The following is a 21046-nucleotide window of genomic DNA, read 5'->3' as shown; positions in this document are numbered from 1 at the left end:
CCCAACGAGCCCCCATTCGCCGCGTAACATGGTACGTCCACCGGGAGTAGGGGTCGACATTGGACAGGGAGGATGTTATAAGGTCCGAAATGATAGTGGCCGACGCACCCGTGTCCACTAGTACCCGGACCTCAACCCCGTCAATAAATCCCGTTACCACGGACGACCCAGCCGACGCAGCCACTATTCTGTGGGCCAACTCGGACCATTTGACTGCTCCCAGGCCGTGTACGAACCCCCCTCGCCGAACCGAATCTCTGGCCCCCATGCGCGTTCCCTCCACCGCAAAGCGGCGACCCAAGTGTGCCATGTATGTGGACCGAGCATGTGTGGTGCCGCGACTTGCCGGGGGTAGCTGGGACGACTTGGGCCCTTGGTCGTCGTCCGGACGTGGTCCCGTGGCGCGCTGACGCGGAGCCCGGCACCCGGACGCGACGTGACCCCGAAGGCCGCAGTTGTAGCACATGACGAGAGATGTTGCAGGTTTCGGTTGCTCCAGCTTGCGGGTCGATTGCAGGGGCGAACGACCTCCCGATCTCCACTCCGCCGGTCTTGCCACGGTGAAGGCCTCCTCCCGAGATGGAACAATCTGAGGCTCGGCGACCATCGAGGCAGGTGTTGCAACTCCCGCCGATGCACAGACGACCATCCGCTTCCGCTTCAGGACCTCGTGTGCATGGATACTCGTAGCAACCCCCAAAGAGCAAATGTCCATCTCCTCAGCCGTATTGATGGGGACCCCCAGGTCCTGGGCCAACGCCAGCAGCTGCTCCGTCACCATGGCGTCCTTCACCTCCTCGTCCATGCGGGGAAAGGCGGCGTCCGCAAGGGCGAGCAGCGCCGTGCAGTAGGCGAGCGGAGTTTCCGTGTCCCCTTTACGCCGCTCGTAGAACTGGTGGCGACAGGCCGAGGGCGGTCCATACACTTTGGCCATGAGGTGTAGCGCGGCCTGGAGCGTGGAGCGGGACGATCTTGGGGCAGACCTGAAGGCCGCGAGTGCGTCGTCGTCCAGCGTCGCCAGCAGCGCACGTAAGGCCGTGGCGTCGGACCACCCCGACATTTCTTGATGTGCGAGAAACCTTCGCTGGAAGGCTCCCCAGTCGCCCCCCTCAGCCTTGAATGCCGTCAGCGCGGGAAGTCTTTGTTGGAAGACTTGGTCGTCCTCCGACAGATGATTTTCCCGTGCGCCGCTTTGGTTGAGAAGAATGGCAGCTCCCTCGGCAGGTGTTTGGTGAGAATTTTTGGCGCGCGCTGATGACGCGGGCTGTGAAGAGTGGAGGTCCCCAACCACGTGGTGCACACAATTCCCGCCAATCGACGGCTGATTAGCGAAATTGGCGCCAATCTCAAAATTTGAGGCGCGGAGCGCATTCTGGCGGGATTCTTCGGCCCGTGCTCCCTCCTCCAGCCTTGTCGTCGTCCTCCCTCCTCCAGAAGCGGTGATTTCCGCCAAAATAGAAGCGGTGGCAAGCAGCAACTCCGCCAGGCGGGAGTACGCATTCTGGAGGCCGGTGTCGGACCCCAGCGGAGCGTCGGGCATCGCCGCGAGGTGCTATGGCGTCGGCATCTCCTCTTCCTCCCCTCCCGAGGCTTGCAGTCCCGGTACGTCGTGGTCGTCTTCCCGATCTCGCTCGTGGGTACGGGTAGTCTTCCTAGTATCCATTCTTTGAAGACAGGTTCACTTCTGACGCCAGTTGTAATGTAGGAATTACGGCGGGAGACGACTTGACGGGTAGCACACTTTTATTAACGCCAACTTCACTCCACTAACACGTGTGGCCAACTGCAGCCTACGCTACGCGGTTCCCCTGGCTACACACACACGGGCTCTCCCGCCCACAGGGTCCCGGCCCTTACAAGGACAGCGGGACTAGGGGTCTCAGGACCCTATCTCTTCCAACTCCGTCTTTGATCTTCACTGGTTACCAACTCTCCGAGCGCCCCCGCGCATCGCCTTTTATAGTCCTCCGCTCCCGGGGAGACGGAGCCTATGCGGACCTCGATGTGAGCACCCACCCTAGTTGGCCAATCACCACGCGCTGCCACACGATCCTTTTTCCCAGCTTGTGTCAGCGCACACAACCACTCACCACGCGCTGCCACACGATCCATCATTGTCAGCGTGCGTCACCACTATACCACGCGATGTAGCCATACCCGACGCGCTCTCACACGATCCCCCCTTGTCAGCGCGTACCGTCACTACACATGCATTGAACGTATCGTAACGTATATTGGACTGTACTCACCAATATTCATACCTCGTACGCTGCTGCGTTTGATGCCGCGCAAAATGTAAAATATTTAACAATTTTGTCGTATCGCTATCACCATCGTAAGATCGAAATATCGTAAGTCGGACCATCGTAACTCGGGGACTATCTGTACATGGTGCGATGAGTAAACATTACCCCTGGGGATACAAAGGCGGGTCTCTCCCAGGCTGGCGTTCATAGGTGAAACTCACTAACAGCCCTTAACTCAACATTATTTGAAAGCTCTACGAGATCTTTGTCTTCGGGTAAGTGGATTGGTGTGTATGCCTTTGTGTGTCTTTGTTATTATGTGTGTGTCTTTGTTACTGTCTGTGCGTATCTTTATCTTTGTTATTGTGTTTGTGTCTTTGTTACTGTGTCTGTGCGTATCTTTGTCTTTGTGTGTCTTTGTTATTGTGTTTGTGTCTTTGTTACTGTGTCTGTGCATGTATTTGTCTTTGTGTGTCTTCGTTATTGTGTTTGTGTCTTTGTTACTGTGTGCGTGTCTTTGTGTGTCTTTGTTACTGTGTCTGTGCGTATCTTTGTCTTTGTGGTTCTTTGTTATTGTGTTTGTGTCTTTGTTACTGTGTCTGTGCATGTCTTTGTGTGTCTTTGTTATTGTAATTGTGTCTTTGTTACTGTGTCTGTGCGTGTCTTTGTGTGTCTTTGTTATTGTGTTTGTGGCTTTGTTACTGTGTCTGTGCGTATCTTTGTCTTTGTGTATTTCTGGGCGTGGTGCTGCCTACCCACTCCCTCGTGTGTCACAGTGCCGGCTACTAACAGCACTTGCCCCAACAGTCTGTTAAGGCTACATGGGGGATTCATCTTCCTGGTTCTTTCAGTAAAGTCACGTAGAAGGAAAATAATAAAATAACGCAAACTCCAAATATATATTAGCTTTCAGGGTCGTAATCTAACCCATAACCTAATGTATACCAGGCGAGGGAGTTAACATCTCCGAGCCACCGCAGTGCCCCTCTTTAATGTGAGACACCATTCAGGCTGTGTACCAACGCGTAGATAATTTGAGACGCATTGATTATATCGTACCAGTTGTGTAATTGTGTGAACGCGAATCGCATTGCGCTCTGGGCTGTGCGTGAGATTTCTATTTGCTTCATTGCTGGCATGGGTTTGACTCGTTGTGCTTTTTTCATTTTTGTTCCCCAGGTCACTCTTGTCAATGAGACTCGTCCTGATCTCCTGAGTTCTCACCTCGTTAAAAATAAATTATACTCGACTCGATCATCAGCATCAGCATCTTCAGCAGCAGAATTAGTAACAGTAGCAACAGCATCAACAGCAGTAGCTCCATCATTATCATTATCAGCATCAGGAGTAGAACCAGCAGCATCAATAATAATATAATTATTATCAGTAGTAACATAATCATCATCAGCAGCAGAAGCAGCATCATTATCATCACTCTTGCAACCGAGACTCAACCCGGTCTCTTGAGTTCTCACCTGGTTAAACAAATCGACTTGAACACGCAGGCTTTCGCGACCAATATTATCAATGATAAAGGTTTATTGGTTTAGATCGCGTAAATATACAGACTTGATTATGTTCTGGGTTACCTGTGAATCATATTGTCTTGTGGGTCAAGTGTCAATGTGTTCTGGGTGAATAAAAAATGAAATCTGAAAAATATTTTCAAGATTGTCATCCAGGCTGTGAATGTGACTCATAGCTGAGGCTGACTGACTTGTGTAAACACGTATTTTTTGGGGATGGTTACTGTTGTTTTATTTGTATAGATGCTATATTATCGGAGATTAAACCCGGGCACGGTTTGTAAATCTACAGCTTACGCCTTCACAGATAAGTGCTGTCTGTAGCCTTGGGTCACATTCCTTGGCGCGTCTCGTGGTATTTATAGCTGCACTCTTAATTGGTTTGCTTGTTCCTCGTCATCATGAGCTATGATGATGAATGGATCTTGACTGATGGATGATGATGAAGAGCACGATCATGATGATAATGACTATGCTTGATAATTATGATCGCCACCAACTCACCTGCATCCAACACTCTTTTACTTGCCACCTGCCACTCCCTAATCTACTACCCCCCCAGCAATCTACAGAGACCCTCCCTCCCACCTGCCCACACACACCTGCTCGGCCATACACTTGCTCGGCCATACACCTGCCCATCCTGCTACCCTCCCACCTGCCCACCTCATGCATATTCAAGCGCCCATTCCCGGCTGATCTCCCTCCCATCTGAACATCTGCAAACCCGCTCACTCATCCACCCGCACAAAAAGGCAAAGATCCCCCGTATAGCCTGAAAAAACTGGTGGGCAAGTGCTGTTATCGAGCATCTATGAAGGCCGGCACGGCACATGAGTGGGTGGATGGCCAGCACCAAGCCCTGCCGCCTTTGTCTCCCGAGTGGTGATATTTATACTCCACACCAGGTACTCATTTGAGTCTGAATCGACCTATGAGAGGCCCATGACTGGTTCAGGTTGAATTTACCTAAGGGAGGCCCATGACCGGTTCAGACAATGGTCATTGGTGTTGGTGGCCATGAGTGGGAATTGAACTTAGATCGGCAGGTTCATAGCACAGCGCACTAACCTCTACAACACCAATCTCCACCTACACACACACACCTGCTCAACCACCCACATGATCACCCTCCTACCCTCCCACCTGATCCCCCACTCATTTACACGTGAAGTTGGGAGACAATTAGTCAAATAATTAACAATATTAAGTTTAATTTTTTAACGTCAATTTTAAACTATCATGCTCAATAAATCATGAACAAATAAATGACAATCTTGATTTGAACTAAATGGCAATGATAGAGACGACATGCTTAAAAAAATACTTTAATACGAATTTTTTTACAAGGTACGGTTTTGGTGCAGAAACCCACAAAGCCTCACCATAGCCGATGGCAAACCATCACCGTTTGCCTGGCCACTGGGTTTTGTAAAAAATCGCGACCCGTAAACCCCAACACTGCGGTGTTAATGCAACGCTCCTGTCTACGCAGGTGAGAGTCGATTCGCGTCTTGGTTCGTCCCGCCGTGTGCGCTCAAGGAACAGCGTCTCTCAGCCACAGCGAGTGGCGATCAGTGAGAAGCCACGAGTCATGGCGAGCGCAGCTCCCACTGAGAGCGTAGCGAGTGGACCTGGCTCCCGTCTGGAAGTGATCAAAGCCGACCGTGTAACGTGTCTCATGTTGCGTCTAGAGAGCTGTGTGCGATACGAAGCTCGTGTCTGTCACCTTGACCACCTGAGCACATTTCCACGGAGTGTCTCGTGAGTGTTATAACCTCGTGCTAAGTAATGTTGGCTTTCTTGTTCATCTCCGATGTTGTGAGTCCCCAGGATGTTGATGGTTAAAATAGTTTACCTGGAAAGTCGCTCGATTGAACTTCTCATTCGCAAGGGTGTCCATGGTGTCAAGTGACACATGTGTAATAAAAGACTTCGTCAGGCACTGGTGGTCTCCGTTGCTCTTTTATTTAGTTTCCTCCTCGCACCCCGCTGGTCCTGACCACGGACCAGCGTCTCCTCGCGCGCGCCCTGCACGCACTCCCTCGTCGGCTCCTCTCCTCACGCGCGCCCCGCACGCGCTCCCTCGTCAGCTCCTCCGCCCTTCCTCGCACCCTGCTGGTCCTGACAGCGGACCAGTGTCTCCTCGCGCGCGCCCACGCGCGTTCCTCCGTCAGCTCCTCTGCTCCCCCACTCCGCACACCGCTGGCCGACGGCGTGCCAAAGATCCTTCAGCCACGTGGCCGATGGCATGGATCTCCTCCGGCCACCCAACGTGGCTCAGCCTCTTTGCTCCAGCAACTGACCCGGATCCCATATGGGCTCCCACCTATATCCTCTTTCCCACGTGACCCTGACTCCTCCTCTTCCGGATCGTCACATCTGGCCTTCCCATACTGCCCTGCTGGCTCCACCTCCATTCACCTCGCTTCCAATTTGACCCGAGGTGAACGGTAGCCCATCCCACACGACCCCCATACTGGGCTCCGCCCCCCAATACCCCGCGCCGTGTGATTGGGCCAGAGCCCAGCAGCAAACCCCGTTTACGCTCGCATTACATGCACCCCCCCCCCCCGCCTGATGTAAAAGACCAGCCGTCCCGGCTGAAACAGGATAAAATAATGCGAGCGACGGCAACACATTCAGGAATCACCACCGACACAACGGAGAGCACAAAACGACGAACACTATCAACGAAAGGGAAGGGATCTGGAACGAGTGCGGGTCACCGGCCCGTCCTTCACGAGAGGCGGCGCCCTCGGAGGTCGCAGTCCCGACAGGGTTTGAGGAGCGGTGGAAACAGAATCATCCGCCGCTGGTGGAGGACTGTCCTTCCCCGCACCCCGTTCACCAGAGAGGTCCGTAACCGGGGCCCCCTGCAACTGCAACCGGAGCGGGTTTAGAGGGGCAGCGGGGCCGGGTGTCCCCATCGCCGTGGTAAGCCCACCCGGTGCAGGAATCCATTTGTCCGGCAGGATCACCGCCGGGCCGTCTACAGGAGGCACGATAGGCATGCTTGCAGGTTGAACAGGCAAGGACAGTGGCGCGTCGGATGCGACAAACACCGGCAAGGCAACGTTAGGAGATGACGCATCGACACGCGGGGCAACGTAGGGTTTCAATCGGGACATGTGAATGTGCCAACGTCGCGACCCGACCCGAACGCGTGCGGACTGTGGGCTAGGGACCTCAATCAGCACAACTGGCCCTTGCCAGGGTTTGTGCAACTTAAGGGAGGTCCCCACTGGCACCTGTGGGCAGTGGAGCAAGGCCATGTCCCCCACTCGCCAAGGGGACCCACAATGAGTGCGCCGGGTGCACCGTTCATTCCGGGCCTGGGTCTTGGCCGTAGCCAATCGGGCAGCCTCCCGCGCCTCCGCCACGCGCTGAGCGGCGTCGCGAATATACTCGGGGAGGGGTTTAATAGGAACCTTCACCCGCGTGCCAAGTTGCACGTCCACAGGCGGCACATTCTCTCGACCGTACATCAAAAAGAAAGGTGAGTACCCCGTCGACGTATGTGGTGCCATCCGGTAAGCAGAGAGCACTCCTGGGATATGCAAATCCCAATCGGCCTGCTTCTCGCTAACCGTATGGCAGAGCATGGCCGACAGGGTCCGGTTCAACCGTTCAACCATCCCATCAGTTTGTGGATGGTAGGGAGAGATCCGAACTTTCTTAGTTCCCAGTGCGTCACACGCATCCCGCAATAGGTTTGAAGAACAATTTCGCCCTTGGTTTGTAAGCAGCCTTTCCGGCGCCCCCTTGTCCATCACGTACCCGAACAGGAATGCCTCCGTGATAGACAACGCCGACTGGTCGGGCAAAGGCCAAGCCATTGGCCATTGGGAAAGATATTCGACCCAGACCAGGAAAAATTTGTTTCTCTGAGCTGACGGGGGAAAGGGCCCCAGAATATCCAACGCCACCAACTCGTTAACCCTCGTCACTTAAATCGACTGCACTGGGGGAACATACGGTTATTTTGGCGGCTTCAGCCGGGCACAGTCAGAGCACGCCCGAATATGCCCGACGACGTCAGTCGTCATGCCGTGACAAAAATAATCACGTTGCAACGTCAACAAGGTTTTCTGCACCCCGAGATGTAACAACTTTTCCGCGTGCAGAATCCGAATCAATTCGTATAGCAACGACGATGGCACAACAAGGCACCAGCGATCCTGCAAGCCCTCCCTCCACATCAACAAGCCGTCACGGAGAGCTGCTGCCGGAATCCCATCAGACGACAGATACCCCTTCGACTTCGCAGCCTGACTCCGCAAGGCCCCAAGCGAGTCATCGAGCAATTGCTCACGAACCCACATGGAACGCGGCAAATTCAAAACCCCATCGGCCGGTTCAGGACACGTGGAAGCCGCGGGCATCTCCACAGCGAATGCGACAGGCCGCGGGGGCTGTGGAACCCGCATGCACCTATTCGTGCCAGAGGCACAGGCGCAGGTGAACCCCTGCGGCAATCGGTAGAGCGCATCCGCATTAGCGTGACGCGAGCCCTTACAGTATTGAACATCAAACGAGAACTCCTGCAAACTTTCCAGCCATCTGGCCAGCTGGCACGATGGCTGGTCAACTTTCAGGGAATATTGCAAAGTCGCATTGTCCGTGCTCACAATGAATTTCTGGCCATAAAAATACGGGTGGTATTGTCGGACAAAATGCACAATAGCCAACAATTCCCGCCGGGTGACGCAATAGCGGGTCTCCACCAGAGAGAGAACGCGGCTCCCGTAAGCCACAACGCGCTCGACGCCACCCTTAAACTGCGATAGGACGGCGCCAATACCCGTGTCACTAGCATCGGTATCCAAAATATAAGGCAGAGCGAAATCAGGGTAATCCAGCGCCAAGCCATCGCGTAGGCCATGAAACGCCGCCTCCTCTGCCGGCCCCCATCTGAACCTCTGGTTCTTTGCCGTAAAGAGGTGCAGCGGCCTAGCAATCGTAGCAAAATTGTTAGACGAATCTGCGGTAATAGGAAGCGAACCCAACAAATCGACGTACGTCTCCAACCGTGGCCGGAGTCGGCCAGTCCCGAACGCACGCCGTTTTGTCCAGGTCTGTGGCCACACTATCAGGGCTGACAATGTGACCCAAATAGCGCATGGAGCGTTGCAAAAGGTGACACTTCTTTGGCTTAAATTTCAAATTGGCGGAACGCACCCTAGCAAAAACAGCATCCAATCTCTGAAGATGCTCCTCAAACGTGCGGCTGAAAACAATGACGTTGTCCAAATATATCAGGTACGTGTCCCACTGCAGGCCGGTCAACACGAGTTCCATCAACCTCTGGAATGTAGCAGGGGCGGCGTTCAAACCTATGGGGAGACAATTAAACTGAAACAGGCCCTGTGGCGTATGGAAAGCCGTCTTTTCCCTCGACGATTCGTCCAGGGGGAGCTGCCAGAACCCCGAAGAGAGGTCAAGAGTCGAAAAAAATGTCGCCCCAGACAAGGCATCGAGGGAATCATCCATACGCGACAGGGGGTAAGCGTCTGCAACCGACACTTTGTTTAACCTCCGAAAATCAACACAAAACCGCAGGATACAATCCTTTTTCTTTACCAGGACCACCGGAGCGCCCCATGGGCTGTTGGACGGAGAGATAATGTCGGCGGCCAGCATATCATCTACTGCGCCGCGGACATGATCCTCTCTGCTGGGCTCAACCGATGCGGATTCATCCGAATGGGACTAGCATCCTCGGTATCAATGTGATGGGAGAGCAACGATGTGCGTCCCAGATCGAAATCATCTTTGCTAAAGACGTCACAATATTTGGACAGCAGCGCGCGAAGCGTCGACGGCTGACACGTAGTCAGGGACGCGTTTTCCTGACATAACCCGGCGATCCATCGATCGTCCTGTGACGTAGATACCGAAACCCCCGCCACGAGACCCTGGTGACCCGGATCATCATGGGCCGTGAAAGGCGGTCGTGGCATGGGCCAGGACCGTACCGGCCAGCACCACAACCTTGTCCGCGCCTCCGTTTAACACTTGCAAAAACGGAGGCTGACACGGCCGAACAATCGACTACCCCTTACACTATGCCAACTGGCTTGCCCTGACTGGCCAACTCGTGCTCTGCCCACTTTCAAAGCCAGACTCTGTGGCGCCTTGGCTTCCGGAAATGGGGGTTATGGGTGATTTTCCCCCCATAACCACTCACCCACCCTTACATCATGTAACCTTGGTCACCCCTGCTCACCCAAGCGCGAAAGCATTCGTCCACACTGTTACAGGTTACTCATTTGTAAGATGTTACAAAGCTCACAGCTGGTTCGGGATAGGGAAAGGTAATAAAGCAATTTTATGGTCGGCTCGAGATAAGATTCCAAGTGGAGGTCTAAGCCTAAAAGCCGACGGATTAATGCGTTCAACGTCGTTATGTGCAGATGTCCAAATACGTGTGCTTGTTTGTGTACATGCATGACTGGTTAAGATATCAGTAGCAAATCACGGCCAGAAGTTACATCAAGTAACTGGGTTAAGGTCAGTGGTGTTGAATTTATAAAAATAAAAGGAATTGCTCCATGTAGCAGCCCAATTATTGCCGTACGCGAGTCTGGTAATAATTGAAAGCCATGGACCATTGATCTGTGAGCAGTGCTAGGGTTACTCATTTGTCAGATTGTACAAAGTACAAAGCTTAGTGCAGGAGGCCAGGGAGGGAAGAGACGTAAAAATCAGCTGAATGATTGGGGTGTTGGGGTGATAACGTTGTGTCTTTGATGCGTTATAGTTGATCACCTTTTGATTTTTATATTTCAACCTTATGAGCAATTATTATGATATCAATTCCCATAAGTTTACAATTGCATTTCGTGTAAACATCGGATAGTTTTTTGTGTTTTGATGGACTTTAGGTTCCCTTAAATATTATTTCAGAGTTTTAAACTGCAGTAAATTAGGAACCCCAGTCAGAAAATCTTGCTTGGTGCATCAAAATTAGTTCTCGCTATGTTAAAGCAGTCGAAAAACTAATATTATAAGCAGCTGAACACGAAACTTTACCGTCTGTGGCCGTGATGACGATTGGCTGCTCCGTGATCCAAATTCAGATTTCACTCGTGGCCTAGACTTGGTCAGACGGTTCATCGATTCGTTTCCAGAATATTTTCTTGGCGAACTGTGGCATCGGCAGTTCAAGACAATGACGAAGATGATGCTGCAGTCCCACCTCAGGCGCGTAAGGCAACGCAACAAAACTGCTGCTATTGCTGTTGCTCCAGGTGCTCGCCCTCCTCGTCAGCCCAAAAACTCGCGTGCCCCGGACCGAAATCAATGGTGCATATTGACCTTTAAAAGGAAATTAAGTCTCAGTAGACTGAATCAACCTTCGAATCACGTCAAACTTGACGACAGTGTCAATTAAAGAAGGATAAACAGATTTGCTAATTCAAATTTAGATTTTAAACAGTTTCATGAGCACTGGTGTGTTATGCTACACCGGTGTACCACCAATATGTCCATATCACGATTAACCCACACAGACATTGTAATCAGCAGCAATTCGATTGGCTCTGATCCATTTCAGTGAAAGCCATGCGTCATCCAGAATTCTTCGTTGAGTTTTTTTAAACAGAGGATTAATTATTGGCCTTCCTGGAAATCGCCCCAGGTGTTCCATTACATCACAATTGCTACAGCGCACAGCTCGAGATGCCCGCCCATAAGTACCAATTGTCCAGCAACAGTAGGCTACTCAGACAGGTTCTCTCAAGCTTCGTGTGCTGTGATAGTCATGGGGGTTGTCTGGCCATACTTCACCACACTGTACGATGGTCACTGCAGTTTGATGGAGGAATAGCGAGTGCTGGATGTAATTACCAGCGAAGCGTCCGAGTACTCAAATTGTAAATGTTGTGAATTTACTCTTAGACACACAAACGGTGAGCTGAAGTAGTAACTAATTACCAATTGGCTGTTTCAGGTGGTGGGGGGTTAATGACACATTTATATTTACACGATCTAACTCAAAAAAATATTACGAACAATATTGGTCGTGAAAGCCTCCTACTATATGTTAAACTGGCTACGACCATTTCTAATGTCAGTCACTACTGATTTCGGCTGTGGCCTGGAAGCTGGTGGGTTGACAGTGCGCTCATCCACTTCATCCACAAAGGCGGTGGAGTTGTGATTGGTTGTGATCCGGTTTTGAGAAACCGTGCAAGTTTCTCAACATTTTATTTTCATTCATTGAAAGGAATTAATCTGCGAATTAGTTAATGCCTTAGACTTGTATTGCGAGTTGGCGTGAGTGTAAATCGTTTGGCACAATGAAGCAAAGGACAGAGCTTGGTCGAGGAGCGAAGAAGAAATACAATCCGGAGTGTGATTGGTTGTGGTCTGGTTTTGATAAACCAAACGAGTTTCCTGTGCTGTATGCCAGGGTATATCAAGTGTTGCAATGTTACAAACAACATAGCTGGGTGGGGGAAGGTAAGAGTATAATAAATCACTTTTATGATTGGTGTGAGGCCGAGATAAGTGGTGGGCTAAGTCTAAAAGCTGACGATTAACATGTTAAACATTTTTTACGCCTTATCATGGTGTTGGGGTTTGTCATGGTGGTGGGGTTTGTTTTTTCCAATGGCCATCAGAGCATTGTCGCCTGGAGTCTTGTACTCCTGGTAGGGTCTCCCTTGGAAAACAGGTCTGGGGGAGGTTCCAGACAAATAACGGTCCAAATAATAAAAATGTCCGTCATTAATGGCAAAAAAATACAAAAATCAGAAAACCTCACCCAGACAAGGTATAACGGGCCTCCCCCCTGAAGCCAATCCTGGGGTTTGTGTTAGCCGGCAAGTAACCTGGTCGAGCCAAGCCCCATATGGCTACATGGCGACATCCTGTGGGCGCACCATCTGCAGGATGAAGGGTGAGGGGCGGGTGCGATGCCAGTAAGGCAGGGAGAGGGATGGTCTCAGACGAACTGGACTTTGGCGATGGGCACTCGCTATTGAGACATGGAATGTCACATCACTGGGGGAAGGAGCCAGAGCTGGTGGAGAAGGTGTAAAGAAACCAACTAGATTCCGTCGGTTTCACCTCTACACACAGCATTGGTACTGAAACCAAACTTCCCAACCGTGGGTGGTCTCTCTTTCCAGAGCAACCCCTGGTGAGAGGCCCCCAGCGGGTGAGGGGATACTTACAAGCCGGGTGCGTTTCAGTTGGAGTTTGTCCCAGTGCATGAGAGGGTCGTCACATTGAGACTTTGGGTCTCAGCAAGGAAAACTCTGACTGTTGTCTGTACTTATGCACCAAAGAGCAATTCAGAGTATTTGGCCTTCTTGGAGACCGTGGGTGCAATGCTCGACAGAGTGCTGCCTACCCACTCCATGTTCTTACTGGGGAACTTCAATGCTTGGGAAATGATGGAGATACCTGGAAAGGCGTGCCTGGGAGAAATGGCCATCCTGATCTAAACCTGAATGGTGAGTTGTTATTGGAATTATGTGCTAGTCACGGAATGTCAATAACAAACACCATGTTCGAACACAAGGATGCTCATAAGTGTACTTGGTACCAGAGCACCTTGGACTGAAGGTCAATGATTGATTTTATAGTTGTATCATTGGACCTAAGACCATATGTTCTGGACGGTCAGGTGAATAGAAGGGACAGAGCTGTCATTTTGATCACAACCTGGTGATAAATTGGATCCAATGCTTGGGGCACTGACCAGATAGACATCGAAGGCCCAAATGATGAGTGCGGATTGTCTGGGAACATTTGGCAGAAGACTTGATTGAGAGGTACCGGCTTGCCAAGAGGGTGGTAGCAGTCGCAGTTAATGAAGTGAAAGGCTAAATGTGGGAGGAGTTTGGAGAGGCCATGGAGAGGGACTCTTGGGCAGCCTCAAAGATGTTCTTGCAAACCATCTGACACCTTTGCAAGGGTTGATGGACGTGGCCCAGACTCTTTTCAGTAAGGGTGGCGTAACATTTACCTGAACTAAGAAGATGGTCGAGAGGTAGAGGAACACTTTGAGGAGCCCCTCAACCCGGTGGACATGCACTCCTCTCGGATCCATCATGAAGGAATCACACTCCTCAGCATCCCAGGTAAAGCCTTTGCCAGAGTGCTGGAAAGGAGGCTCTGCCCAGTAGTCCAGCCTTAAATTCAGGAGGAACACTGTGGATTCTGTCATGGTCATGGAACAATGGACCAGCTCTTTTTCTTCTCACATATATTTGAGGGGTCATGGGAGTATGCTTCTCCAGTTTACTTCTGCTTTGTAAGCTTGCAGAAAGCACCTGACCATGTTCCCCGCAATGTCTTGTGCGAGGGGCTGGGGAAGTATGATGTACCAGTGCAGCTTTTGTGCATTATCTGGTCCCTTTATTCCCGGAGTGAAAGTTGTGTCTGTATTCTTGGTGTTAAATCAAAGTCGTTCACTGTGGGTGTTAGACTCTGCCAAGCGTGCGTCTTGTCTCCACTCCTGTTTGTGATTTTGATGGACAGGATATCATGGTGCAGCAGAGGTATGGAAGCTATTCAGTACAGACACATGGACATGGCGTTGCTGCTTTTTGCAGATGATGTTGTCCTCTTTGCCTCGTCAGTCTGTGATTTCCAGTGTGCACTTGAACGAGTTTATGCCGAGTGTGACGCGGTTGGGATGAGGATCAGCACCTCCAAATCTGAGGTCATGGTTCACTCCCGGAAGATAGTGGATTGTTCTCTCCAGGTGATGGGGGAACAGCTGCCCTTAGTCGAAGAGTTTAAGTACCTCGGGGTCTCTTTCGCGAGTGATGGTAAGTGGGAGGGAGATCGGAAGGCGGATTGGTGCAGCATCTGCAGTGTTGCGGGCACCTTACCATTCTGTGGTAGTGAAGCAGAAGCTGAGTTCTCGAACAAAGCTCACGGTTTACAGGTCAATCTACATTCCCACCCTCACCTATGGTCATAAGCTTTGGCTAATGACAGAAAGGATGATATCACGGGTATAAGGGGCCAAAATTAAGTTTCTCCACAGAGTTGCCAGGCTCCCTCTCCATGATCGGGTGAAGAGCTCGATAATCCGGGAGAGCCTCAGAGTCGAGTCGCTGCTCCTCTGGATCGAGATGAGGCAGTTGAGGTGATTCAGGCACCTGGTAAGGATGCCTCCCAATAGATTCCCCCTGGAACTCTACCGGGCACGTCCCACTGGGCGAAGCCCCAGTGGCCAGCCTAGGACATGCTGTCAGGACTATGTCGCTCGGCTGACCTGGGAACGCCTGAGAATTCTCCAGGAAGAGTTAGAGTCTATTGCCAGGGCAAGGGAGGTCTGGACTGCCCTACTCAACATGCTGCCGCCGCAACCCTCACCAGAACAAGGAGAATGATAAACGAACATCTTTACGTGCATATGCCTAAATATATGTGCTTGTTTGTGTCCAGGAACGAACGGTTCAGATGTCAGTAGCAAGTCACGGACAGCAGTTCACATCAAGTAGCCGAGTTAAGTTCAGTTTGTTTGGGTTTTAACAACCAAACACATTTCTCTATGTAGCAGCTCATTCGTTTTAGTGCCATGAATCTATTGTCATAGACTAATAGTGAGAGCTAGCGTGATCATAAATCGTTTGCTACAACGAACCAGTGTGCAGAGCTTGGTCGAGGAGCGAAATTAAATAAAATCCGAAGTGTGATTGGTTGTGCTCTGATTTTGAGAAACCAAACGAGCTTCTCCATATTTAATCCTATTCCTTATCATGCACGAGTCTGCAAGTTGTTTAATGGCAAAGATTCTAGATTTGAAGCTTTCGTGACTGCAATGATTCATACTCTTTGTTTTTAACGGTAAAGTCACGTAGGTAAAATAATTAATAAAATAAAATAAATGAAAACAACTAAATTAAATTACGACGTTTCGGAGGCAACACAAGCCTCCCTCATCAGGTGAAAAAGGCACAGCCTTAATTTAGTTGTTATCATTTATTTCATTTTATTAATTGTTTTACCTATGTGACTTTACTGAAAAAACCAAAGAGTATAATGTCAAAGATGTGTGTCCTATATTATGTGGCAGGGTATATAAAGTGTTGCAATGGTACAAAGTACACAGCTGGCTCAGGGATGGGAAGGGTAATAAAGCAATATGGTCGGTGCAAGGCCGAGATGAGGCTGTAAGTGGAGATCTTTGTCTACAAGCTGACGGATTGATGCGTTCAGCCTCTTAAACTGCAGATGACTCAATGTGTGCTTGTTTGTGTACAGGAAAGACTGGTTCAGATATCAGGAGCAAGTCATGATCAGCAGTTCACATCAGGTAGCTGGGTGAAGTTCAGTTTGTTTGGATTTAAAGAACCAAAGGTATTTTTCTATGCAGCAGCCCATTAGTTATCGTATGCAAGTATGATCATTCTTGGATGCCATAGGCCATTATTCTGTGCGGGGTGTCAGGGTTATTCATTTGTCAGATGTTACAAAGTACAGAGGTTGGCCTATGAGGTCAGGTAAGGAAGGGACATATAATCAGTTGAATTACTGGGGTGTAGGGGCGATAACGTTGTGACTTTGCTGCGGTATAATTTGTCACATGTTGATTGAAAAATCTCAGGACATGAGCAATTGTCATGATATCAACTTCCCCTAACTTTGCACATTTGGTGTGCTGCATTTTGCGTAAACATCGTCTTGTTTTTTGTGTTTTGATGAACTTCAGGTTCGCTTAAATATTATTTTGGAGTTCTTAAACTGCTCTTAATTCAAAATTAACCTGCCTTATGTCGTCTGACCATTGTATATTGACAGTCCCCAATGCTTGTAAAGCACATGCTGTTAGACAATGATGATGTTGCATAACCAGCACGTCGTCAATATAGGATAGCGATAATTGAACTGGTCGCGAGTCCTCTCCTTCCCCTGCACCTCTGATTTGCACGTTTGGCTATTTATGGTGTGAAAGATGTTCAACAAACATACATACATTCACCAACCTGGCCAGCTTGTGGGACAAACCATTATCGCTGTGTCCCTAGCTGCTGCTGCTACTGCTGGGTTTTGTTTGTACAAATATTACGTCACTTGAGACCGGTCAAAGCTATGTATGTTTGTTGAACTTCTTCCACACCGTACTTAGACAACAATGCTAATCGGAAGTGCAGGGGAAGGACAACAAACTAAACACAAAACGCAGTTTGAGCTAACACAGTGCGTGACTGTAACGCCACGTCTACACAAGTGAGCCCGGCAGCCTTGTGGAACATTACAGGGCGTGTCTCGAGATATTTATAACTTAACTGCAGGTGAAGTCAAATTCATTTCGTTGTTCGTCTCCGCGGGTTGAGCTGCTCACACGGCGTCTCCTGAACAGAACACACCTCGTCAATAGTCATCAACATCTCACGGTATTGTAAAGATAAATAGTTTTGTTGAAATATATTCTCTGAGCCACACGAAGAAACTACTTTGGATGCATCCTCGGGTAATGTCAAGTGCAGCTACCTCTGAGAACATGGACCGTGAGTTGATCTGCTCCATCTGCCTGGACACGTTTGACTGCCCCTCCACGCTGAGCTGCGGCCATTCGTTTTGCCTCCAGTGCCTGGAGGATGCCTGGAAAGAGACAGACTCCTACTGCTGCCCGCAGTGCCGCAAGACCTTCCCTCGACGACCCCAGCTGACCAGGAACGTGACAATCGCCAACCTCATAGAGCAGCTGCGAGTGACTGAGACCATGGCTGCTATTGCTGCTGCTGGTGTTGTTTTCTGTGACAACTGCCCAAAAGGCAAGACGCTTGCAGTGAAGACCTGCCTCAGGTGTGAGACGTCCTTTTGCAGGGAACACCTCGTGCCTCACCTGGAAAATACGAAGTTTAAAGATCACGTCCTGGTTTCACCAGACGTGAACCCTGAAGAACGCAAGTGCAAGAGGCACAACGAGGAGCTCAAGTTATACTGCAAGCAAGATCTCAGCCTCGTTTGCAGGGATTGCACAATCGCACGAGACCACACGGGTCATAAGTTCATCACACTGGAGGATGAGCATCAGATACGGAAGGTGAGGCCCGCGTGGGTTGAGTTGGAGTCACTCAGGAGCGAACAATACCATGACCTGAGCCCATGAAGTGCTACGACATTTAATTAAATCAAAACCATAATGGTGGAATGATTCTCTCTCCACGCTCTTTTTTTCTTTCATGCTGACTTCCGTGGACTCTTTTCTGGTGGGCAGTTATAGAACGATCACTGTGGAGGGCTCCGTGTGGAGTGGGGCTGAGAGGGAGCCGCATAGGAAGTTGAGTCTCCTTTGGGGCCTCGTCTCTTACAGAATGGAGTCAGAGCGGAGACGCGAGCGGTGGAGGAGAAGATGAAGAAGGCAGAGACGTCCGTGGGACGGATGAAGGCCACTCGCAAGGCCGTGCAGGTACCCTGTTACCTCCACCCTGCGTGGAGTCTGTGACTCTCTCCTTGTGAGGACAACTCCGTAGATTCAAGTAAACTTTGATAGTCTTGAGTCAGTGTGTAATAACTGTGCAGGATATTGCATAATTATGGCTATGGGTGCTTGAAATATAAGTGAGAAAACACATTAAACGTGTATATATGTAAAAAAAAGTTCATATCTCGTGAGACTGCACAGCACTTCACAGGTTAACTCGAATGACTTGCAATGAGAGAGAAAATAACACAATATGGAGCAACGACTGCATTGAATTATAACTAGGAATTAAACGAGTTAAGATGCAATGAAAATGAATCAGCTGTTAAAGGCTAGAATAAACACGCAAAAACAATTTTGCTCTCATGAGACGCACCCAACTATCAAGCAGACATAACATAGAGTCTGACTTTCAAACATTTTAAATATATTTTTCACGAATAGTGATGTAAACGTGATTACATCTTAGTGACGTACATTTTATTGGAAAGTATAATTACGTAAATGTATCTACTTGTGATATGTCTTCAACGATATTGCTATGAGCCTGTTTGTGCATTCGCATACAGAAGTATCCATTGTAATGCAGGACATAATTTACACAAAAAACGTTGAGAATATTAGTTACAAAAACATATAAGCAGATAAAACGTCTCCATCATATTTCTGCCTCTATAAATATAATGAGAAAAAATGTACACATCCCATCGGTGAAGTCACATACATGACTTTGGTCTTCACAGCATGGTATATGAATTGATATAATCTATCGCATGCCCCCTTGCAGGATTTCATGGTGCAGACCAAGGCTCGCATCTCAGGCGAGTTCACCCGTATGAGGGCGACGCTGGATGAAGACGAGAAGGCAGCTCTGGATCGCGTGGACGTGAAGGGGCGTGAGCTGCTGTCCCAGATCAAGGAGAACATCGCTCATTACGAGCGTGAGATCAGCGACCTCCAGGCAGCAGCTACGCGCCTGCGCGCTCTGCAGGAGGAGAGGGACTCGCTCACATTCCTGCAGGTAGAGCGCTCACGGAGCCAGGGCAAGTGCCCCAGTTCACGTATATTGGTTGCTTTTTTTAAACATGGCACATGCGATGTAACTCAACGCAAGGATAAAGCATCTTGCATTGCCAATACAATGTATAGCCCATGCATTCTGAAATTAAATGAGGAAACAAGTCCACTGACGTGGATTTGTATATTCTGATAAAAATATAAGTTACTGTTGAAATTCTAATTCATAAATAAACGATTAACACGCAAATCCCTCGAGTAAATCCGTTGGTAATGTCTGCAGATGTTGGCATTTAAAATTGTAACCGCATGGTCCTGTAATGTACAACAGATTGAGACTTCTTCACACCACATTTTAATTATTGATTTCACCAAATGTAGACCAACCATCTGTCATGCTGAAACTAGAAGTGCTTTTAACTTCAAGAAATACAGGGGGCTTTGTTTTTCAGCACTGACTGCTGATGAGACCAATGTGGAGATTGTCTGCTTCAAAAAATGTTCACCCTGTTAAACTATCGACTTTGTTAACGCGATTCTCTGGGTGTAATTCACCCTCACAGTGCGTACTTATTTTGAATGTTGGTTCACAATCACTGCAAATCGACATAAAGTGCTGCGGACGCCTCTTCATGTGACATTGGGTACCGAGTGGCAACGGTTTGAGAGGCCACACCTTGCTGATGAAAACCATCGAGTGTGAACGACTCCACGGCTTTTCTTGTTTACAACCAACAACACTGGAATATGCGAATGGCTGAGCGCAGCCCAGCTCATCGCGTCTACCAATCACCATGTGGTTAACGTGGCTGGAGGTGAACTGACTCACACCCCCTGTGTCTGACTCCTGCAGGTTCACCTAAAGGAGACAAACCGGTATGGACTCATGAAGTCACACAAATTAACACATGGGGTGACGCCGTGTGTGGGACATGGGCTGCGTGATGATGATGATGTGTGTAATGATGATGATGTGTGGTATGATCCTGTGAGTGATGGTATATGTTGATGCTGTGTGATGTTGTGCGTGATGATGATGTGTGGTATGATGCTGTGTGAGGTGATACTGTATTATGGAACCTTTTTGCCTGTATCATAGTGTAGTGACCGACTCAGAGAAACTAAGAGTAGGATGCACTCTATTTATTAAACGGTCTTAACAGTTCACACATGGTAACTATGATTCCCAGTCAGGACAGCTAGTAGACTGCCTGACTGGCGACACCGAGATGGTGAAGACAGAGACGAAGATGAAGACTCCAGCAGCAGCACGACTGTATTACACTCCAAACAACAGCCCCTAGGTCCCCTCCCGGGGCCCCTCTCATACTGTCAGCGTGGCCTGGCTCCGCCCCGGCCACGCCCCTCTTCTGGAACCTACTAGCAGGTTCTCGATGTGTCCCTTTCGTGACCCTTCCCCTACATCCTGCTCTGGTCAATGACGTGACCTGCTGTCAGTCAGGGCTGCTTTAAGCTGCAGATCCCCTTCCCTGCCAGCAGCCAGCGCTATGCTATGTGAACAATTCTATGTCACTACAATAGTATGAAAAATAAGAATAGTCTTTTTAGGTTTTTTCGGTAAAGTCACGTAGAAAGTAAAATAAAATAAAAACAAAAATCACGACGTTTCGGAGGCAACACAAGTCTCCGTCATCAGGTGGGACCGTCACAGCAAGATTAGCTGTATCAAGTGAGGCAATGATTCAAGATGTAATCCCTTAAAAGCGAGTTGAGGGGGGAGGGAGAGGGAGGGGGGAGCTCATCAGACTATGGTAGCCAATGAAAGGAACGTATCGGGAGGGAGGGGGGGCGAGGCCAAAAGGGGTGGGCGATGGACGTGGAAGCGCTTGTGCGCAAGC

General features: G+C 49.6%; 2 protein-coding genes across 2 annotated transcripts in view; both read left to right on the top strand.

The window, feature by feature from the left end:
• LOC144733042 (E3 ubiquitin-protein ligase TRIM11-like) overlaps nucleotides 1-21046 on the top strand; it is a 101275-nt gene that overhangs the window by 64131 nt on the left and 16098 nt on the right. The window lies entirely within an intron of this gene.
• Nucleotides 15729-21046, top strand: part of LOC144733041 (E3 ubiquitin-protein ligase TRIM11-like) — a 54138-nt gene continuing 48820 nt past the window's right edge. The window contains exons 1-3 of the mRNA XM_078614771.1: nucleotides 15729-17789; nucleotides 18060-18155; nucleotides 18958-19191. Coding sequence (XP_078470897.1) covers nucleotides 17202-17789; nucleotides 18060-18155; nucleotides 18958-19191 — 918 coding nt within the window. The 5' untranslated portion in view covers nucleotides 15729-17201. The remainder of the gene's footprint in view (nucleotides 17790-18059; nucleotides 18156-18957; nucleotides 19192-21046) is intronic.

The sequence above is a fragment of the Lampetra planeri genome, chromosome 45 (genome assembly GCF_965212315.1).
Source record: "Lampetra planeri chromosome 45, kcLamPlan1.2.h2, whole genome shotgun sequence".
NCBI classification, from domain to species: Eukaryota; Metazoa; Chordata; class Hyperoartia; order Petromyzontiformes; family Petromyzontidae; genus Lampetra; species Lampetra planeri.
Note: the sequence above shows the minus strand (reverse complement) of the source record. Positions and strands in the feature narration are given on the sequence as shown.